Genomic DNA, 21,994 nt, shown 5'->3' with positions numbered 1-21,994 from the left:
GCTTAATCTTGATGGCTACTAATCGAGCCTAAATTCGATTATGCTAATCGAAATTAGTTCGGGTGCAATGAGAGTGAAGATTGAAGTTTTCTGGAATTTTAAGAAACCTTATGATCGTCTTCCATTCATTACGAATGGTCAATCACCACGTCCCGATCTTGTTTATACCTTAAATCATATGAAAAGTAATTATTCAATGGCTTGAAAAATCTTAGGTTCAACAACCTCCAACTGAAGACACAAGCTTCCTATTTATAGTTTTCGAATCACTGCACACTGCGCTTGCAAACGTTAATCTTTGCGCCTTATGTGTTATCTTTGTAATTATTCGCACAATTTCATACATTGAAGTTAGAACGTTATCCATGCGCAATCATTAATTATTGCGGTGTATGCGCGATACTTATATCATTGCGCCAAATATGTGTACATTTACACATATAATCAGCTACCATATTGACTTAATAGCAAGACAAACAACAAAATTAATATCAAGTACAGATGGTATATAACCAAACCATATATGTACATAAACAGAACATTAAATTGTACATAAACAGAACATTAAATACCAGACTCCAGTGAAGTTACTAAAAAGATCAAAGGAGATTCTAGAAGTTGATATCAAAACTATTCAATCCCATGTAACCGAAATCATCGAATTGGCTAGCCCTGACTCGTCAAAAGTTGACTTTTTCTCATAGTCCAAATCCTTCACAGCACCCGGGATCGCATGAGTCAACCGAATCGTCTTTTCTTCACTATTCTCCAAGTTGGCATAACAAAATGACCACAACAACTGTAACCCACAAACAAATCATGTTCACAATCCAATAAAAAGTCAAACACAGATAGTCAACGGTAAAAACTCAAAGTCAAAGGTCAAAGAATGTTACTTGTATGGCATCAGAACGTAAAAAGTTCCTCTGAAGCCTGCGTCCGTTTGGAAGACGAACTCCGACCCTGCAAAGTAAACTCCTATCAACCTTAGGTTCTTCTGGCAATGGTGGATAAGTAGGTTTTTCAGATTTTAGGGTTTCATTTTTTGTATTTGCAGTTTCAGAATCGTTTGAAGGTTCTTCGATGATGTTTTTCGTTGTATCCATAGATAATGCAGGTGCCATCTGCATGTCTTCATCTTCTTTTACTTCACTAGCTCCATTTGCAACCACTGCATTTTTATAAGTTAGTAGAAGTTGGAACATGAACATGAAAGACGAGTTATGTTACATGTCAAAATAACTAATAATTATAATTATAAATATATTAATTAGTAAACCTGGCGTAGGTTGGATTTTAGGAGGAGGTTGCGAAGTTTCTCTTGGACGTTTGTGGGACAAGCTGAAATGATGATGATTAGGACTACCATCCAAAAACTGCAACAAATCCTGTAAAGATAGTTTCCAATTTAGAGTATAAATTATTTTTGATTAAAATTATACTTATGATATTCACAATGTAAATTTGTGATTCATGTATTGTAATAGTTATAGTGATACAGTTTCAACGTACCTCGAGCAAATTATCTGGTTGGATCATTCCACGCCATAAGCGCATTTTTTGACCCGTGACAGGGTCAATAACGAGAGTTACGGGAACAGAGTCCAATTTGTAGTACGTTTTGATCTTGCTCCCCTCTTCCGTATCATCACACACCTACATGCACCGTAAAAATATTGAAAAATAACTACTCCGTAACTGAATGTACAAGGCAACCAAAAAAACCCTATTAGGTAACAAAATATATAGAATAAATCATTTTCTGGTTGTTGAAACTTAATTATTTTATGTAATGTTTGTTATTATTAAACCCTAATGGGTCTAGATGGAAATACTTAATTACATATATTTCTTGCCACTTTGAGTTCAGTCTGTAAATCAAGTCGCATATATGTAACAAAATGGGTTTGTTTGACATATATGCTCCAACATTGCAGTGTTATGACTATTAAATGTTACTTTTATCTTATAGCACAATTAAGTAGTCAATTTAGGGTATATATTTTATAAATTAGGGTAAAATAATTTTGATTCTGTTTAGCTTTATTTGGTTCTTGTTCAGGGATGATACTCCATGAAAAAAAAAGGTGATTACCTCACAATGTTAGCACACAAATACAAATATACAATGATAAGGAATTCTAATTATATTTTGCATGAGCTTGTATGAATCCAAATTATAGGTCTATTTTTGTTATCATGTAAAGCATGCAAGCAATGTCTACATTTATAAAGTATGAAGAACAGAGAGCACAATTGGTATACATATATACATGTATATATGTATATACATATACTTATATAACGAGATAACAAAGAAAAATAACCTGCCAAAAGATGAAATTGGAGCTGATCGTTTGAAAAACAGTTTCATTAGCCCATGTATCTCGGTTAAGCTGCATAACAAGTATCCATAAGCAACACATGATTAAATCAAACTTCTTAAAATATAATTGTATTTTATTTTTATTTTTTTGAACGGCTGAATATAACTGTATTATTACATAGTACGCTTGTGTGTAGATATACCATGTGTGAGCTAAATTCCCTGGTAGACTGCAAGTTCACTAGAAGCCATTGGTCTTGAGTTTTAGCGGCTTCTTTTGCCTGGCATTATAACAGTTAAAATATATAAATTAACCACAAATAAAGAAATTTTATATGACAAACTTTTGAACCTCACCTAAAAAAAGTAACTTCCAGATTACTACATTCGTTACGTTATCATACATAAATGCAAAAAATGCAATTACATAATCTAATTTACTAAAGATAATAAAAATATACCTTCTCAAATGGGCCATGGAACATCAAAGCAAAAGGCGGACGATATAAAGTAGCAAGATTATCTGGAGAAGTATTGGCGGTTGATGTAGCACCTTGGCCCGTTTCCCAAACTCTAGGACGTTTTAGTTCCTCTTCAAAGTTACGGAAAGGAACAACCGTATGAGCTTCTTGTGGGTTGTACCCCAATCTTGTTGATCTTAATGTAAGTAAATGAAAATATTATAAAACAAAAAACAAAAAAAAACAAAAACAAAAACAAACAAAAAAAGAAAAACACAATTCACTTGTGTATAAAAATGCTTGTGAATATAGTTGAAATGAGAAACTTAGTATACCCGTACAACATTGGAGTGTCGTAAAGAACGTCCCTTTTCACTGGTAAAGGTGCACGAACTTCACTACCGTCGTTTTCGGATCCAACGTGATTCTCCAACCCTCTGAGGCATCATTTAGAAAGATCCAGATTAATAAAAGCCACTCGTTGAATTAACAAAATAAAAATTTATTAATTATTTGACATCCGCCTACCTGGCAATTTGGTCAGCCAAAAGACCATCATTTTCAACTGGAGGAACATAAGCAGATGAAGCAGCCGCTGCTCCACCGTCATGTCCTATATAAAAAAGTTGAATTGCTTCTTCAAGTTTCCAGCTTGTGGCCTGAACGTACATTGATTCAGATTCAGAAAACATTAAAATAAAAAATATATGAAGTTCAGTCGATTATCCAACAAAGGTTCCAACACTCAAAGCCAGTCCAAGGTGTACTAAATATCTACATTGTTTGAGCAAATTTTATTTTAGTAGAATCAATTTTTAATCATTAACCATTTACTTTGATTACTTGCATTATTTACTATCGATATCGAACATACTATTGTGAGACAAAGCCAACAAAACAATATGTGCAAATACAAAGCCCTAATCTTTATTATAGTAATTCCACACCTCTGTAACCCTAATATCACAGAACTAGCATCCTCATATAATAATGTAATTAGAACAAACCACACATAACTATAGTTCAATATTCAAATCAATATCTATATAAAAAAACACCCTTTAATTTCCGTTTGCCTTCTACATCCAATATAAAGACATATCATCTTAAAGTTTCAAACTTTAATACCCCAATTGATCAAAAACACCCAAATAAACAAGACCCATAAAATAAAAATTAATAATTTAAAAAAAGAAAAGACCTTTAAGAACTGTATGGCAGTGTCAGCAGTTTGACCCACGGCAATTTCAAGAAAAGAAGAAACCATAGTCTGTTGATCGGTTGCAGATAGAACCCCACCACCCTCCATCTTTCGGATTCACGAATAAATTAACGAACTTTACTTAATTGTGATAATGTAAAACCCGTATGATATGCCCGATGGGTGACTGGATTAGAAATTTGTGTTTTTAGGAATGATGAAAAATTATCGATTTACCAAAAGAGAGACTTACGAGATCTCAAATTTTTATACATTCACAGTGGATTTAGAGATATGAGAATAGGTGCACCAGAATTGCACGGTTATTTTGGTTTACTTGTTCATTTTGTTGGTATTTGTAGGTGATTAGTTTGATGTTTGGGAGCTTCTATTTTGATTTGTTATCTTATCTTATTACTAGCTTTAATAGACGGTGTATAATTGCTTTAAAACTCGATAACACAAAATAACATTATATTTAGTAACGCATGTAATCTCAACATTCTTATCGATAAAAAATAACAATGTATTTTATGTAAACGTTTGCAAATGAAAAACTAAAGGTACGTTCAACATGACAGAAACTTTTAAACTCGTATGTTAAATATGACAGGAACTCGGATGGATGAGTGTGGAACTTAGCAACAAATGGCATGTTTACAACTAAAAAACTATCGAGGCTAATCGATGATAAAAGTATTTCGGATAATTGTTCTAGATCGGAGACGCTAAAAAATAATTTGGTTCCAAATAAAGTTGAAGTTTTCATTTGGAGAGTCTTACACCGACGTATACCTACAAGAATCGAGCTTGACAAGAGGGGAATAGACTTGGACTCGGGTAGATGTCCCGTGTGCGATGACAATGTATAATCAATCGACCACATTTTATTCCTTTGTAGTCATTCTTTCGAAGTTTGGGATCGTATTTACAAATGGTGGGGTTTGGGCTCGGTTTCAAATCTTAGTGTTAATGAAGCTTTTAAAGGAAAGAGTAATCGTTCGATGACTTGGTTTGGATGCAAGATTTGGCAAGCTCTAGAATGGACGACCGCGTATTATCTATGGAGAAATCATAATCAAAAAGTTTTTTCAAATAAATGTTGGACGGGACCAACCGCGCTTATGGAGATTCAACTAAAATTATTTGAATGGATTTTCGCTCGTGTGAAAGATAAGAAGATCGATTGGGCCGTTTGGCTTACCAACCCTATCGTGTATGATGTGTAGCCATTTGTTTTAGTGTTAGTTTTCTTAATAGCATTGATCAGAGTTGTTAGCCTCGTGTAGTTCTTTGTTGCGTTCTCTGCAACTATTGTTGTTCGTTGTTAGTTTCATCCCGACATCGTGAAAGGACCCGTTCATATCGATTATAAACGATTCACATTAGTTGATTACATTGCGAAGTTCTGACCTCTATATGATACATTTTACAAACATTGCATTCGTTTTTAAAAGACAAACTTTCATTTCATCGAAGGTTGACAGGCATGCATACCATTTCATAATATCCAAACTATAAATGACCTAATATGTCATTTACTTAATAATAATCTTTATTGAACTCAACAACTTGAATGCAACGTCTTTTGAAATATGCCATGAATGACTCCAAGTAATATCTTTAAAATGAGCAAATGCACAGCGGAAGATTTCTTTAATACCTGAGAATAAACATGCTTACAAGTGTCAACCAAAAGGTTGGTGAGTTCATTAGTTTATCATAAACAATCATTTCCATTAATTTAATAGACCACAAGATTTTCATTTCCATTTTCTCATAAACATCATCTCATATTAGGCATTTCGCAAACTGCATAGAGATAAAAATCATTCATATGGATTGAACACCTGGTAACCGACATTAACAAAATGCATCTAGAATATCCCCATCATTCCGGGACTCTCATCGGACACGATAAAATCGAAGTACTAAAGCATCCGTAACCCGTATGGGGTTTGTTAGGCCCAATAGATCTATCTTTAGGATTCGCGTCAATTAGGGTTTTTGTTCCCTAATTCTTAGATTACCAGACTAAAAAGGGTGATATTCGATTCGATAATCCAACCATAGAATGTAGTTTCGATTACTTGTGTTTATTTCGTAAAACATTTATAAAAGCAGCGCATGTATTCTCAGTCCCAAAAATATATATTGCAAAAGCATTTAAAAAGGGAGCAAATGAAACTCACGATACTGTATTTTGTAGTAAAAATACATATGACGGCATTTAACAAGTGTAGGGTTGGCCTCGGATTCACGAACCTATATTAAGTATATATATTTATATGTTGGTCAATATCTGTCTAACAATTTAGGTCAGGTCATAGTGTATCACAATCCTAATGCTCGAGATTATCATGCAGAAGTTAACAAAAGTCAACTTGACCCAAAATGACTTCCAAAATCTATACATGTTTATTGTATAACTTAAATATAGTCGTTTTATATATTTAAATATATTTATCAGATTTTATTAGAATAAATAATACAAGTCATTTATTAATAAAAATTTATATTAAAATTTTATATATGATAAAAATATATTTTTTGTAGCGACTCGACAAAATTGTCATTGACGGCGCCGTCTACTTAGGTCCCGTTACGTGGTCATAAGTCTTTAAAACAACGTTTGACCAAAATATGTCGCATTCATTTCAAATATGGATGTTTCAAGGTTTACAAAAGTAGTTCCACGACTAGTTATATTACAACGTTTAAATTACAAATGAAACCTATGCGACACAATTTAAAGTAAGTCAAAAGACGCTCCTTGTATGCATGTGAACTCGACATCCAATCAAGTATCAAAAAGTAGAGTGCGGAAGCATGTGTCACTTAGCATTCAAGGACCTGAGAAAAACATAGAAAATCTGTCAACGAAAAACGTTGGTGAAATCATAGGTTTAGTAAATATATTGTATTGAACCACAAGATTTAGTATAAAGCGATTATCAAAGCGTATACATCCCAAAAGATGTTGTTTCTATCACGAGCACCCAATTACCAAAGCTTAACTGAATCTTACCTCTGCATAATAGTGTTAGAACCTACACTATATATCGAAAGTACGTTTCATCCTTCCAGATGAGGGTTCGTCAAACCCGTATGGCCACACAACATAAGTTCACGCTCACACTTAAAGTGTAACTAATGATAATTGGACTTGAGGGTTTTTCTTCTAACTCGTACGTATCTTTGTTTTCATATTTATGTTCAAAATATAAATGTATAAACCGTATATGTTTCTCATTCCATGATTTAAAAGTATAAAAGTATTTGAAAAGATGGGACTATGATCTCACCTTGAGTGCACGAATGTAAATGTACTTCACAAAGTAAACGTGTGCAAGAAAGAATGCTAGTCTTGACCTAAACAAGTATGTCGTGTCAATAACGGTAAACACGGTTTGTCAAAGTAGTTCAATTAGTCCTATGGCTCGTTACGACTCGATTATATATATAGCATGCGAATCAAATTGTCAAGTTTCATGCAAGAATCAAGTACACAAGAAGACTAGAATGGTTAAACAAAGCATTGGTTACGTTTGAATAAAAGTCAACTTTGGTTAAGTCAAAGTCAACGAAAAAGTCAACACGTTCGGGTCGGGTCCCGAACTATTTTTCTAAGTTTCATAATCATATATGAGTATGTTAGAACAAGTTTCATGTTAATCGGAGGTGCGTAGCATAGTTAGAATTAAACGAAAATGTGCACTTTTGGACAGTCGGGGCCCGGAGCGCCGCTCAAGGTTTTGGAGCGCCGCTCAGGGTATCTGTTCAGTAAATCTGGGCAGTTTGAACACTTAATGCACGAATCCAACTTCAAACAACCATAACTAATGAACCGTAAACATTCAAAACACGTATCTTATATCGTTGGAAAGGTAATTTAACGAGGAATACAACTAAACACTTTTCATCAAACAAAAATGTCATTTACAATAATTGAATTCTCGTCAAGTGATCATTAAAGGTTCATTATCAAGGTTTCAAGTTCACAAAATGCATAAGATGATTCGGGAACTTAATACACACATATAATACGCCGTTTCGTAGGTAATTACGCATACAATACTACTAAACACTTACAAACAACATTTCAAGAATTAATGCATCAAAGATCACATTTAAGGCTACCAAACCCTAACTAACAATCATAAAATACTTAATCATGTTAATGAGGCTTTTCCAAGTCAACTTACATACCAAATTGAAGCTAGTGATGCTAGTAACACATTTAATACATGCACTTTTAACATCTAACAACATATGATCAACCAAAACTCAAGATTAAGCAAGTCATCTTTCAAGTTTAAGCTAGTTACATCAAAATGACAAGAACAAGCATATAAATCACATATTCATGTTAGACTTGAGCCATATACACTAATTAACACACTTTTAAGTTTAAAAGATCAAGAACATAAAATCTAGTGTTTTTAGAAAGTTACCCAAATGCAATGAAGTTGGTATGGATTCGAAGAGGAAGATGCAAGGATTCCGAATATGTAATTTGTTTTAGTTGATGCTTGCTAGATCTTGAATAGATGATGAATTCTTGAATTGGGTGTTGAGAGAAAAAGGATGGAAGCATTAAAGTGAGGAGGTGAAATGAATGGAGGAGGATGAAGGTTTGACCATTTGACCTAGTCACCTCTTTACCCATTTGACAATATTAGTCCCTCAACTTTAGAAGCGGTTGCGTGAATTAACCAAACGAATCACCTTAAAGACGTAGAGTAAACGAGAGATGTTATAATTAAATAACAGACTTTAAAATAATTAAACAGAAAGTAAATGGAAAAAGACGGGATGTTACATTACCTACTCCTTAAAAGAAATTTCGTCCCGAAATTTAAGTAGGCGTAGTAGTCGTTGTTTCTTCCTCGAGATCTTGCGTTTCCAAATCCACGAATAAATGAAGGTACTTCCTTTTCATTTGATCTTGTCTTTCCCAAGTAAACTCGGGTCCTCTTTTGGCATTCCAATGGACTTTAACAATCGAAATTCGGCTTTGTTTTAGCGTCTTGACGGAGTGATCCACAATTTCAACCGGTTCTTCCACAAAATGAAGTTTGTCATCAATAGTAAGCTCCTCGAAAGGGATAACGAGTTCGGGTTCAGGAAGACACTTCTTCAAATTTGATACATGGAAAGTAGGATGAACGGAGCTCAGTTGAGGCGGAAGATCTAAACGATAAGCAACGGTTCCAACACGCTCCAAGATTTTGAAAGGACCAATATATCGCGGATTTAGCTTCCCGCGTTTCCTGAAACGGATTACACCTTTCCAAGGTGCGACTTTTAACATTACGCGGTCACCGACTTGGAATTCGAGGTCGTTGCGTCTAATGTCGGTATAGCTCTTTTGCCGACTACGGGCCGTCCTGAGCCTATCTCGGATTTGAATGATCTTTTCGGTTGTTTCATGAATGAGTTCGGGTCCGGTGATTTGCTTGTCGCCTACTTCGGCCCAACAAAGAGGAGAACGAAATTTGCGGCCATATAACGCTTCGAATGGTGCGGCGTTAATACTCGCGTGAAAACTATTGTTGTAAGAGAATTCGGCGAGAGGCAAGTGCTTGTCCCAAGCTTTTCCAAAATCGATAACTCAAGCTCGTAACATATCTTCTAAAGTTTGAATCGTGCGTTCGGTTTGTGGATGATATGCGGTGCTCATGTCTAATCGTGTTCCCAACGCTTCTTGTAAAGTACGCCAAAATCTAGAAACAAAACGGCCATCTCGGTCGGAAATAATCGATAATGGTACACCGTGACGGGCTACGATCTCTTTAATGTAAAGTTGTGCAAGTTTTTCCATTTTTTCGGTTTCCTTCATGGCTAGGAAGTGGGCGGATTTGGTGAGAAGATCAACAATAACCCAAATGGTATCATAACCGCCTATTGTCTTGGGTAGTTTTGTGATAAAATCCATCGTTATTCTTTCCCACTTCCATTGTGGGATTTCAGGTTGTTGAAGTAATCCGGATGGTCTTTGATGTTCGGCTTTGACTTTGGAGCAAGTTAGGCATTTTCCAACATAAGTAGCGACGTCCCTTTTAATGTTCGGCCACCAATATTGTTGTTTGAGGTCATGGTACATCTTATTGGCACCGGGGTGAATCGAATACCTTAACTTATGGGCTTCGTCTAGAATAAGGCTTCGCAAGTCCCAATAACTAGGCACCCAAATTCTTCCGGCGAAATATCGAAGTCCGGTCTCCTTAACTTCGAATCGAGAGGCGAGGATGTTCAAGCGTTCGATAGAAATGTTTTCATCATTGAGGGATTCGTCTTGGGCTACCCGAATTTGACTATGGAGGTTGGTGTGGATGGTGATGTTTAAAGCTCGGACACGAAGAGGCACCATTCTTTCTTTTCGACTTAAGGCATCGGCTACTACATTTGCCTTTCCAAGATGGTAATGAAGCTCACAATCGTAATCGTTTAAGGTTTTAATCCACCGTCATTGTCTCATGTTTAGTTGCTTTTGGTCGAAGATGTGTTGGAGGCTTTTGTGATCGGTGAAAATAGTACTTTTGGTCCCATAAAGATAATGTCTCCACATTTTGAGTGCAAAGACAACGGCTCCGAGTTCGAGATCATGTGTCGTGTAGTTCCATTCATGAATTTTCAATTGTCGGGAGGCATAAGCAATAACCTTCTTTTGTTGCATTAATACGCACCCAAAACCATGTTTCGAGGCATCGCAATATACAACCAAATCATCATTGCCTTTGGGGAGAGATAAGATAGGAGCGGTGGTTAACTTCTTCTTCAAGATTTGAAATGCGGTCTCTTGTTCGGTTGCCCAAACGAATTTCTTTCCCTTGTGAGTTAACGCGGTTAAAGGACGAGCAACCAAAGAGAAATTCTCAATGAACCTACGATAACACCCGGCTAGGCCTAAGAATTGACGAATGTGAGTAGGAGTAGTAGGGGTTTCCCATTTGCTAATGGCTTCGATTTTTGCGGGATCGACCTTAATACCTTGATCGCTTACAACATGACCAAGAAATTGAAGTTCCTTCACCCAAAATTCACACTTGGAGAATTTGGCATAGAGTCGTTCTTGTCTCAAGAGTTCGAGCACGAGTCGAAGGTGTTGTTCGTGTTCATCTTCGCTTTTAGAATAGACCAAGATATCATCGATGAATACAATAACGAATTTATCGAGATACGGTTTGCACCCGCGGTTCATAAGATCCATGAACACCGCCGGTGCATTAGTTAGACCAAATGGCATGACAAGGAATTCATAACTACCATAGCGAGTCCGAAAAGCGGTTTTGGAGACATCTTCCCCCTTAACCCTTAATTGATGATAACCCGAGCGGAGATCGATTTTTGAATATACACGAGATCCTTGTAGTTGATCAAAGAGGTCATCGATGCGTGGAAGAGGATATCGGTTCTTAACCATCAATTTGTTTAGTTCACGATAATCAATGCACATTCGTAGGGATCCATCTTTTTTCTTAACGAACAAAATCGAAGCGCCCCATGGTGAATGGCTAGGTTGGATAAAATCACGGTCAAGTAGTTCTTGAATTTGACTTTGCAATTCTTGCATTTCGGATGGAGAAAGCCTATACGGTGCACGAGCTACGGGTGCGGCTCCCAGAATAAGACCGATTTGAAATTCAACCGGTCGATGAGGTGGAAGACCCGGCAATTCGTCGGGAAATACATCGGAAAAGTCACTAACAATTGGCAATCATCAATATGCTTCTAATCGGTCTTAACTTTCTTAACGTGGGCTAGGATCGTGAAACAACCTTTACGAAGATATTTTTCAACTTTAAGGCACGAGAGGAGGTTGAGTCCGGTGCAACTCTTATCGCCATAGACAATTAAGGGTTCACCATTCTCGATAGGAACTTGAATCGCTTTAAGATCACAAAGGATGTGAGATTTCATTTTGGCTAACTAATCCATACCAATTATTACATCGAAGCTCCCTAGTTCTATAGGTATTAAATCAATTTCAAACTCTTTACCCATTAAGTTTAACGTACACCCCCGATAAAATTTGTCGGCACTCAATAATTTCCTGTTAGCCACTTCAATGGTATAAGTAGTATCTAGTGGGAGTGGTGGAGTACGAAAAGAATGAGTCAAGGTCTTGGATACAAAGCTCTTATCGGCACCCGAATAGAATAAACAAGAGACATAAGAATTGTTGAGAAGGAACGTACCCGTGACTAGTTCATTGTCATCTCGGGCATCCTCGGTGTTGATGTTGAAAGCTCGGCCGCGTGCATTGAGGTTAGCTTTCTTCTTTGGACACGCATTCCTATAATGACCCGGTTGGCCACATTCATAACAAACACAGGGTTTTGGTGCATTGGTCCCCTTTTGAGCAACGGGGGCGGTATTTCTACAATCGTGGGCCAAATGGCCACTTCTTTGACACTTGATGCAAAACAGCTTTCCACATTCACCTAAATGATGTTTGTGGCACTTGTTGCAATATGGCAAAATTCCGGCATAACCTTTCTTGCCGTCGGGAGTGAAGGGCTTTTTGGTGAAGTTGTTGTTGTTGTAGTTGCGTGATGGAGTGGCTTCCCATTTTCTCTTGTTGCCACCCGATTTATCCTCAGCCTTAGGTGCCGGTACTATGATTTCATCCACCATTTCAATCAATTGGTGGGCCATCTTTAAAGCTTCTTGTAGGTTGGCGGGTTTGGATGACATTACCCCGTGTTTGATGCTCTTAGGAAGGCCATCCATGTAAAGTTCAACTCGTAGAGGCTTGGGATTTTCAAGATTTGGACACATTAGAGCTAGCCCAGCAAACTGTTGATTATAAGCGTTGAGGTCGTTTCCGACCGCTTTCAAACTTTTTAGCTCGCTTTCGAGCCTTCGAGTCTCTTCGCACGGAAAGTATTCGGTGATCATCTTTTCTTTTAAATCGGACCAAGAGAGAGCGTGGGCTTCATCGGTACCCATCGATTGTACATACGTATTCCACCATGTGAGAGCGATACCGGCGAAAGTGTGGGTGGAATATTTGACCTTGTCTTGGTCTCGGCAACCGCTTATGCTAAAAACGGCTTCCGTTTACTCAAACCATCGAGTAAGAGCAACCGGTCCTCCGATCCCATCAAAAGTGTGAGGTTTGCACCCCATGAAAGCTTTATAGGAGCATCCCTCGTTTGAATTACCGGCTCCATTGTTGTTGTTGTTGTTGTTGTGGTTGTTGTTATTGTTGTGGGAAGAGTGACCGGCCATGGCCCCATCTACGACGGTGGCTATCATTCGTTGAAGAACTTATTCGGGAGTTTCATTGCGTGGAACTCGGCGAGGAGGCATTGTTCCTTCGACACAAGAATATCGTTAATTAGTATTCTCAATAATACTAATCGTGATATGGAATAAAGATAGAAAAATTTTCCAAGATTCGCCCTAAATTCTTTATGTTATAATGTCGGAACGTCCACATGAGTCACCGTAATATAATCCCGGCAATTATATTATCCTAATTCATATGTGCATTTGACATTACCCCATAAAGTCAAGATGGCGTGTCAATCAAATTAAACAATGTGAGATTAAGATGAAATAGGAGTTAGATACGAATAGAAGAGTTCAAGTATAAATGCACAAGTAGTCAAGCAAGTCCTACTTCAAGTCTATATGCCGGTTGTAGTCTAGACTCACCAATGTACCCTATGACTCGGGGTTGACACTAATGAACTCTAAATCCCTACAACCAACGCTCTGATACCATCTGTAGCGACCAGACAAAATCATCATTGACGGCGCCGTCTACTTAGGTCCCGTTACGTGGTCATAAGTCTTTAAAACAACGTTTGGCCAAAATATGTCGCATTCATTTCAAATGTATGGATGTTTCAAGGTTTACAAAAGTAGTTCCACGACTAGTTATATTACAACGTTTAAAGTACAAATTAAACCTATGCGACACAATTTAAAGTAAGTCAAAAGATGCTCCATGTATGCATGTGAACTCGACATCCAATCAAGTATCAAAAAGTAGAGTGCGGAAGCATGTGTCACTTAGCATTCAAGGACCTGAGAAAAACATAAAAAATCTGTCAACGAAAAACGTTGGTGAAATCATAGGTTTAGTAAATATATTGTATTGAACCACAAGATTTAGTATAAAGCGATTATTAAAGCGTATACATCCCAAAAGATGTTGTTTGTATCACGAGCACCCAATTACCAAAGCTTAACTGAATCTTACCTCTGCATAATAGTGTTAGAACCTACACTATATATCGAAAGTACGTTTCATCCATCCGGATGAGGGTTCGTCAAACCCATATGGCCATACAACATAAGTTCACGCTCACACTTAAAGTGTAACTAATGATAATTGGACTTGAGGCTTTTTGTTCTAACTCGTACGTATCTTTGTTTTCGTATTTATGTTCAAAGTATAAATGTATAAACCGTATATGTTTCTTATCCCATGATTTAAAAGTATAAAAGTATTTGAAAAGATGGGACTATGATCTCACCTTGAGTGCACGAATGTAAATGCACTTCACAAAGTAAACGTGTGCAAGAAAGAATGCTAGTCTTTACCTAAACAAGTACGTCGTGTCAATAACGGTAAACACGGTTTGTTAAAGTTGTTCAATTAGTCCTATGGCTCGTTACGACTCGATTATATATATAGCATGCGAATCAAATTGTCAAGTTTCATGCAAGAATCAAGTACACAAGAAGACTAGAACGGTTAAACAAAGCATTGGTTACGTTTGAATAAAAGTCAACTTTGGTTAAGTCAAAGTCAACGAAAAAGTCAACACGTTCGGGTCGGGTCCCGAACTATTTTTCTAAGTTTCATAATCATATATGAGTATGTTAGAACAAGTTTCATGTTAATCGGAGGTGCGTAGCATAGTTAGAATTAAACGAAAATGTGCAATTTTGGACAGCCGGGGCCCGGAGCCCCGCTCAAGGTTTTGGAGCGCCGCTCAGGGTATCTGTTCAGCAAATCTAGGCAGTTTGAACACTTAATGCACGAATCCAACTTCAAACAACCATAACTAATGAACCGTAAACATTCAAAATACGTATCTTATATCGTTGGAAAGGTAATTTAACGAGGAATACAACTAAACACTTTTCAGCAAACAAAAACATCATTTACAATAATCGAATTCTCGTCAAGTGATCATTAAAGGTTCATTATCAAGGTTTCAAGTTCACAAAATGCATAAGATGATTCGGAAACTTAATACACACATATAATACGCCGTTTCGTAGGTAATTACGCATACAATACTACTAAACACTTACAAACAACATTGCAAGGATTAATGCATCAAAGATCACATTTAAGGCTACCAAACCCTAACTAACAATCATAAAATCCTTAATCATGTTAATGAGGCTTTTCCAAGTCAACTTACATACCAAATTGAAGCTAGTGATGCTAGTAACACATTTAATACATGCACTTTTAACATCTAACAACATATGATCAACCAAAACTCAAGATTAAGCAAGTCATCTTTCAAGTTTAAGCTAGTTACATCAAAATGACAAGAACAAGCATATAAATCACATATTCATGTTAGACTTGAGCCATATACACTAATTAACACACTTTTAAGTTTAAAAGATCAAGAACATAAAATCTAGTGTTTTTAGAAAGTTACCCAAATGCAATGAAGTTAGTATGGATTCGAAGAGGAAGATGCAAGGATTCCGAATATGTAATTTGTTTTAGTTGATGCTTGCTAGATCTTGAATAGATGATGAATTCTTGAATTGGGTGTTGAGAGAAAAAGGATGGAAGCATTAAAGTGAGGAGGTGAAATGAATGGAGGAGGATGAAGGTTTGACCATTTGACCTAGTCACCTCTTTGCCCATTTGACAACATTAGTCCCTCAACTTTGGAAGCGATTGCGTGAATTAACCAAACGAATCACCTTAAAGACGTAGAGTAAATGAGAGATGTTATAATTAAATAACAGACTTTAAAATAATTAAACCGAAAGTAAACGGAAAAAGACGGGATGTTACATTACCTACTCCTTAAAAGAAATTTCGTCCCGAAATTTAAGTAGGCGTAGTAGTCGTTGTTTCTTCCTCGAGATCTTACATTTCCAAATCTACGAATAACTGAGGGTACTTCCTTTTCATTTGATCTTGTCTTTTCCAAGTAAACTCGGGTCCTCTTTTGGCATTCCAACGGACTTTAACAATCAAAATTTGGCTTTGTTTTAGCGTCTTGACGGAGTGATCCACAATTTCAACCGGTTCTTCCACAAAATGAAGTTTGTCATCAATAGTAAGCTCCTCGAGAGGGATAACGAGTTCGGGTTCGGTAAGACACTTCTTCAAATTTGATACATGAAAAGTAGGATGAACGGAGCTCAGTTGAGGTGGAAGATCTAAACGATAAGCAACGGTTCCAACACGCTCCAAGATTTCGAAAGGACCAATATACCGCAGATTTAGCTTCCCGCGTTTCCCGAAATGGATTACACCTTTCCAAGGTGCGACTTTTAACTTTACGCGATCACTGACTTGGAATTCGAGGTTGTTGTGTCTAATGTCGGTATAGCTCTTTTGCCGACTACGGGCTATCCTGAGCCTATCTTGGATTTGAATGATCTTCTCGGTTGTTTCATGAATGAGTTCGGGTCCGGTGATTTGCTTGTCGCCTACTTCGGCCCAACAAAGGGGAGAACGACATTTGCGGCCATATAACGCTTCGAATGGTGCGGCGTTAATACTCGCGTGAAAACTATTGTTGTAAGAGAATTCGGCAAGAGGCAAGTGCTTGTCCCAAGCTTTTCCAAAATCGATAACGCAAGCTCGTAACATATCTTCCAAAGTTTGAATCGTGCGTTCGGTTTGTGGATGATATGCGGTGCTCATGTCTAATCGTGTTCCCAACGCTTCTTGTAAAGTACGCCAAAATCTAGAAACAAAACGGCCATCTCGGTCGGAAATAATCGATAATGGTACACCGTGACGGGCTACGATCTCTTTAATGTAAAGTTGTGCAAGTTTTTCCATTTTGTCGGTTTCCTTCATGGCTAAGAAGTGGGCGGATTTGGTGAGACGGTCAACAATAACTCAAATGGTATCATAACCGCCTATATAATATTATATTCTAGTGCATAGCTAAAATGTAAAATTAGTTCCGATGACTTGTACGTTTGTCATAACCCGACCTTAACCATAAGGACGATTACAATAACATATGATTTCATCGCGAGGTATTGACCTCTATATGCGACATTTTTCAAAAATTGCATTCGTTTTTACAATACAAACCATAGCATTTATTACAAATACAAGGTTTAAACAACTTAATAATGATTATCGTTTAGCGATAATCTTAGACTTACAAACTTTACATGTGATAATAACAATACGACTTCCAACATATTTTACATTACAAATCCTCCGATATGCAGTTTTATTTTTGACACAAATATGCATACTCAAGATCTTGCTTAAATTCAACATGTTGCAGCGGAAGCTTTTAGTTATCACCTGAGAATAAACATGCTTAAAACGTCAACATAAAGTTGGTGAGATATAGGTTTAATGCCGGCAGCGTTATAAATATAGACCACAAGATTTCATATATAAACGTTTTAATAAAAATATTCTAAGTTGTTGAGCACTTGATAACCATACTTAACATTTAATCAACGTCGCATATTCCCTTTATTATGAAATCTTACTACACCGTACCAAGTGTAGTTACCGAAACGAAGTACTGTGCAACCGTTGAATACTGGTCGTCCAGTCCGGTTGGGGTTGTCAGGCCCGATAGATCTATCAACAGGATTCGTGTTTACAATACTCATGTAAATAGTAGTTACCAAGTTACAGGGAAGTATGCCAGTGGTATAACTCAACGTAGAATATATATTTTTAATCACTTGTGTCCATAACGTAAATCATAAAATGCATGTATTCTCATCCCGAAATATTTAGAGTTTAAAAGTGGGACTATATACTCACTTTTGCCTTGAAGGTATTTATCACGACTTGGTCTCCGATAGATATCACGAACCTAACCATATATATAATATATCAACATATTTTCTTTTAAAGTAATCGTTACATATATATATATATATATATATATATATATATATATATATATATATATATATATGTATATATATATATACTTTTAATATTTTCTTAGTCCGTAGTTAGCAGTTCGATGTTAGTGGTCCACAATTAGTTGCTTAAATAAAATAAATAAAGACCCCATCATATTCGTATTGATCAGAATTAATCTCGACTCATGGTACCATGTTGTCAAGTGACGTGTTGCGTACATAAAGTACCGTGTTGTCAAATGACGTGTTGCGTACAATCATGAGGTCTTATGATTAATCTTCTCGTGTTGTTTACGGGTGGTCCTGAAATATATAAAATCAAATCATAAGTAAATATATATGAAATATCATATTAATTAGAAATATATGATTAATTTAATTTTTCTCCAAATATTTTCGTAGCTAAACTAGCTTCGGATACCCGATCTTATTTTAGTCGTAGTTTCTTCATTACAACTCCGTTTTTGTTGGTTCAACTTGCCACTTCCTTGGATCGAGTCAATTTTTAAGAATATGAACTGAAAATACCTTAGGTTGTATTCGAAATCACAGGTTATAGGTCAAACTTTGGTGAAACTTATGAAAGTGATCATTTTCCATCATAAAAACAACATTTAATGATCATTTTTCTAAAAATACTTACACTTTGAGTTAAACCATGAAATTTTTATGTGTTAACATATTCATAAGAAATATCATTTTTCCAGAACATGAACTTCCAATTCAAAGCTTAAGATGGTTTTTAATTATCCAACCCAAAACAGCCCCCGGTTGCACTCCGACGACGTAGATTCAGTTTTTAAGATGTTCTTTGTAAAACCAAGTTATATCTTGTTAAGTTAGCATATAATTATGATATATTACAGGTCTTGAAGTGTTTTAAAAGTTAAGTTAGAAGGATCTATTTAGTTTGCAAACAAGTTTGAAATCATTCAAACTATGTTCTTGTTGTTAAAATTTTACAACACAAAATAAGATAGCTATATAAATATGAATCGAATAAGGTTATGAACAAGGTTACTACCTCAAGTTACTTGGACAAAGTTACTGTAAAAGATGAGAAAAATCTTAGAACCAAAAGAGTGGTGGAGTTGGATCAAAAGGTTGGAAGTAAACTTGTATTTTTGGAAGGATTATTGAAGTTTTCTTGTAAGGAATTTATTATGATGATTAAGGCTTGTTTTTGAAGCTAGATCTTCATGGTTATTTGCTGAGATTGTGAAGAACACTTAAGATTCCTAAGAGTGTGTTTTTGGTTAGAGAAAATGTGTAGTAAAAATGAAATTGGAATGGAGTATAAATGGTGGTGAAAAGATGTATAAATTTGTAATATTGTGCAAAAGTCTTGTAATATGCCAAATTGATTAATCATGCATGCTAAGATCCAAAATTGGCTGACTCATGGCTACTAATAAAGTGATTGTGATGTGTATATACTAATAGTAAATACGTATAGGAGCTGGGTATGATACGAGTACATATACTCTAGGTATACATGTAGAAATTTTGAGGAAATGGAACGAGAATTCAAATATAGCTATCTTTTGTAAATATACTTATATTGTTTTATGTATATAAGCCCTTTAAAAGTGATTAAATACATATTTATACGATACTTGTATAAGTATTATAGGTTAAAGGTATATATGTCAAATAACGTTACGTATAGTTATCATTTTGAAAACTTAAGTTAGTAGTCTGAAAGTATACTTATAACTTATTGTTATTAGTACACAATAAGATGTTAAACCATTCTTAGATCATGTAAAATATATATAAATACATATATATACACAAACGTATAATTATCGTTTGTTATATAGTTCGTGATATCATCGGTCAAATTGGACGGTCAAACGTTGTGTAAAACTCTTTTTAAAAACATAAATCTCAACAATTTAGATTACTTATCATGTTGGTAAGGTTTAATTTATGTAAATATTAATCTCAAAGGTATAAAATGATCGGAAAAATCCGGGTCGTTACAGTACCTACCCGTTAAATAAATTTCGTCCCGAAATTTTAAAATTGTACCTATTTTGCCTTCTCGGGAAACAAATGTGGGTACTTTCGTTTCATCTAATCCTCTCGTTCCCAAGTAAACTCGGGACCCCTTCGAGCATTCCAACGAACCTTAACGATCGGTATGTTGCTCTGCTTGAGTTGTTTAACTTCACGGTCCATGATTTCGACTGGTTCTTCTATGAATTGTAGTTTCTCGTTGACTTGGATTTCTTTAAGAGGAATGGTGAGATCTTCCTTTGCAAGACATTTCTTAAGGTTTGATACGTGAAATGTATTATGTACTCCGGCAAGTTGTTGCGGTAACTCGAGTCGATAAGCTACCGGGAACGGGCCTACATACCTTGGGTTCAGTTTACCCCTTTTACTGAAACGTATTACACCTTTCCAAGGTGACACCTTTAACATAACCATGTCACCGATATGAAACTCTAATGGTTTCCTTCGGACATCGGCGTAGCTCTTTTGGCAACTACAGGCTGTTTTCAATCTCTCTTTGATTTGTACTATCTTCTCAGTCGTTTCGTGTATGATCTCGGGACCAGTTAATTGTTGATCTCCTACTTCATTCCAACAGATAGGGGATCTACACTTCCTTCCATACAGTGCTTCGAATGGTGCAGCTTTAATGCTCGCATGATAACTGTTATTATACGAGAATTCTGCTAATGGTAGATATTTATCCCATCCGTTTCCAAAATCGATCACACATGCCCTGAGCATGTCTTCAAGAGTTTGAATTGTTCTTTCACTCTGCCCGTCAGTTTGTGGATGATATGCGGTGCTCATATCTAAACGAGTTCCCAGGGCCTCCTGTAGTGATTGCCAAAACTTTGATGTAAATCTACTATCACGATCGGATATAATGGAAATAGGTATTCCATGCCTTGAAACAATTTCCTTTATGTATAATCGTAATAGTTTCTCCATTCTATCCGTTTCCTTTATAGGCAAGAAATGTGCAGATTTGGTGAGACGATCAATTATTACCCAAATGGTGTCATAACCCCAGGCAGTCTTAGGTAACTTTGTGATGAAATCCATGGTAATACCATCCCATTTCCATTCTGGGATTTCTGGTTGTTGAAGTAACCCTGACGGCTTCTGGTGTTCTGCTTTGACTTTGGAACAAGTTAAACATTCCCCAACATATGTTGCAACGTCTGTCTTCAAATTAGGCCACCAATAATGCGTCTTAAGATCTTGATACATCTTTCCAACTCCAGGATGTATCGAGTATCTTGTCTTATGTGCCTCATTCAATATCAACTTCCTTAATCCACCCAACTTCGGTACCCAAATACGGTTTGCAAAATATCGAATTCCGTCTTCCCGCATAACGAGTTGTTTCTCATACTTCTTCATTATTTCATTTCCTATGTTTTCTTTAGTAAGAGCTTCTCGTTGAGCCTCTTTGATTTGTGAGTTGAGATTCATGCGAATTTTTATATTCATTGCTCGTACTCGAATTGGTTCCCGTTCCTTTATGCTTAGAGCGTCGGCCACTACATTCGCTTTCCCGGGATGATAGAGAATCTCACAATCATAGTCGTTTATCAGCTCGACCCACCTACGTTGCCTCATGTTCAGCTGTTTCTGATCGAAGATATGTTGAAGGCTTTTATGATCGGTAAACACAGTGCATTTAACCCCATATAAGTAGTGTCTCCATATCTTCAATGCAAACACTACTGCTCCCAATTCTAAATCATGCGTCGTATAATTCCACTCATGAATCTTCAATTATCGGGATGCGTATGCTATAACTTTCTTTCGTTGCATAAGGACGCAACCAAAACCTTATCGCGAAGCGTCACAATATATCTCAAAATCATTGTTCCCTTCAGGTAACGATAAAATAGGTGCTGTAGTCAACTTCTTCTTTAGTAATTGAAATGCACTCTC

At 36.4% G+C, this 21,994-nt stretch overlaps 1 protein-coding gene across 2 annotated transcripts; it reads right to left on the bottom strand.

Annotated features, from left to right (window-relative positions):
- Positions 1-438: 438 nt before the first annotated feature.
- Positions 439-4,351, bottom strand: LOC139861776 (plant UBX domain-containing protein 7-like). Of its 2 annotated transcripts, none has more exons than XM_071850281.1 (10): positions 3,989-4,351; positions 3,316-3,446; positions 3,129-3,224; positions 2,788-2,983; positions 2,530-2,607; positions 2,328-2,396; positions 1,513-1,656; positions 1,280-1,388; positions 897-1,171; positions 439-799 (listed from the first exon to the last, which is right to left on the bottom strand). In XM_071850281.1, the coding sequence occupies exons 1-10, from the start codon at positions 4,094-4,096 to the stop codon at positions 635-637; spliced, it is 1,371 nt and encodes a 456-aa protein (XP_071706382.1). In that variant the 5' UTR covers positions 4,097-4,351; the 3' UTR covers positions 439-634. The 2 variants fall into 2 exon arrangements, with proteins under 2 accessions (XP_071706382.1, XP_071706381.1); XM_071850280.1 differs by having other exon boundaries at positions 441-799; positions 3,123-3,224.
- Between the last annotated feature and the right edge of the window lie 17,643 nt (positions 4,352-21,994).

This window comes from Rutidosis leptorrhynchoides, chromosome 8, assembly GCF_046630445.1.
Source record: "Rutidosis leptorrhynchoides isolate AG116_Rl617_1_P2 chromosome 8, CSIRO_AGI_Rlap_v1, whole genome shotgun sequence".
NCBI classification, from domain to species: domain Eukaryota; kingdom Viridiplantae; phylum Streptophyta; class Magnoliopsida; order Asterales; family Asteraceae; genus Rutidosis; species Rutidosis leptorrhynchoides.
The sequence above is the reverse complement of the archived record's forward strand: the minus strand, read 5'-3'. Positions and strand labels throughout refer to the sequence as shown.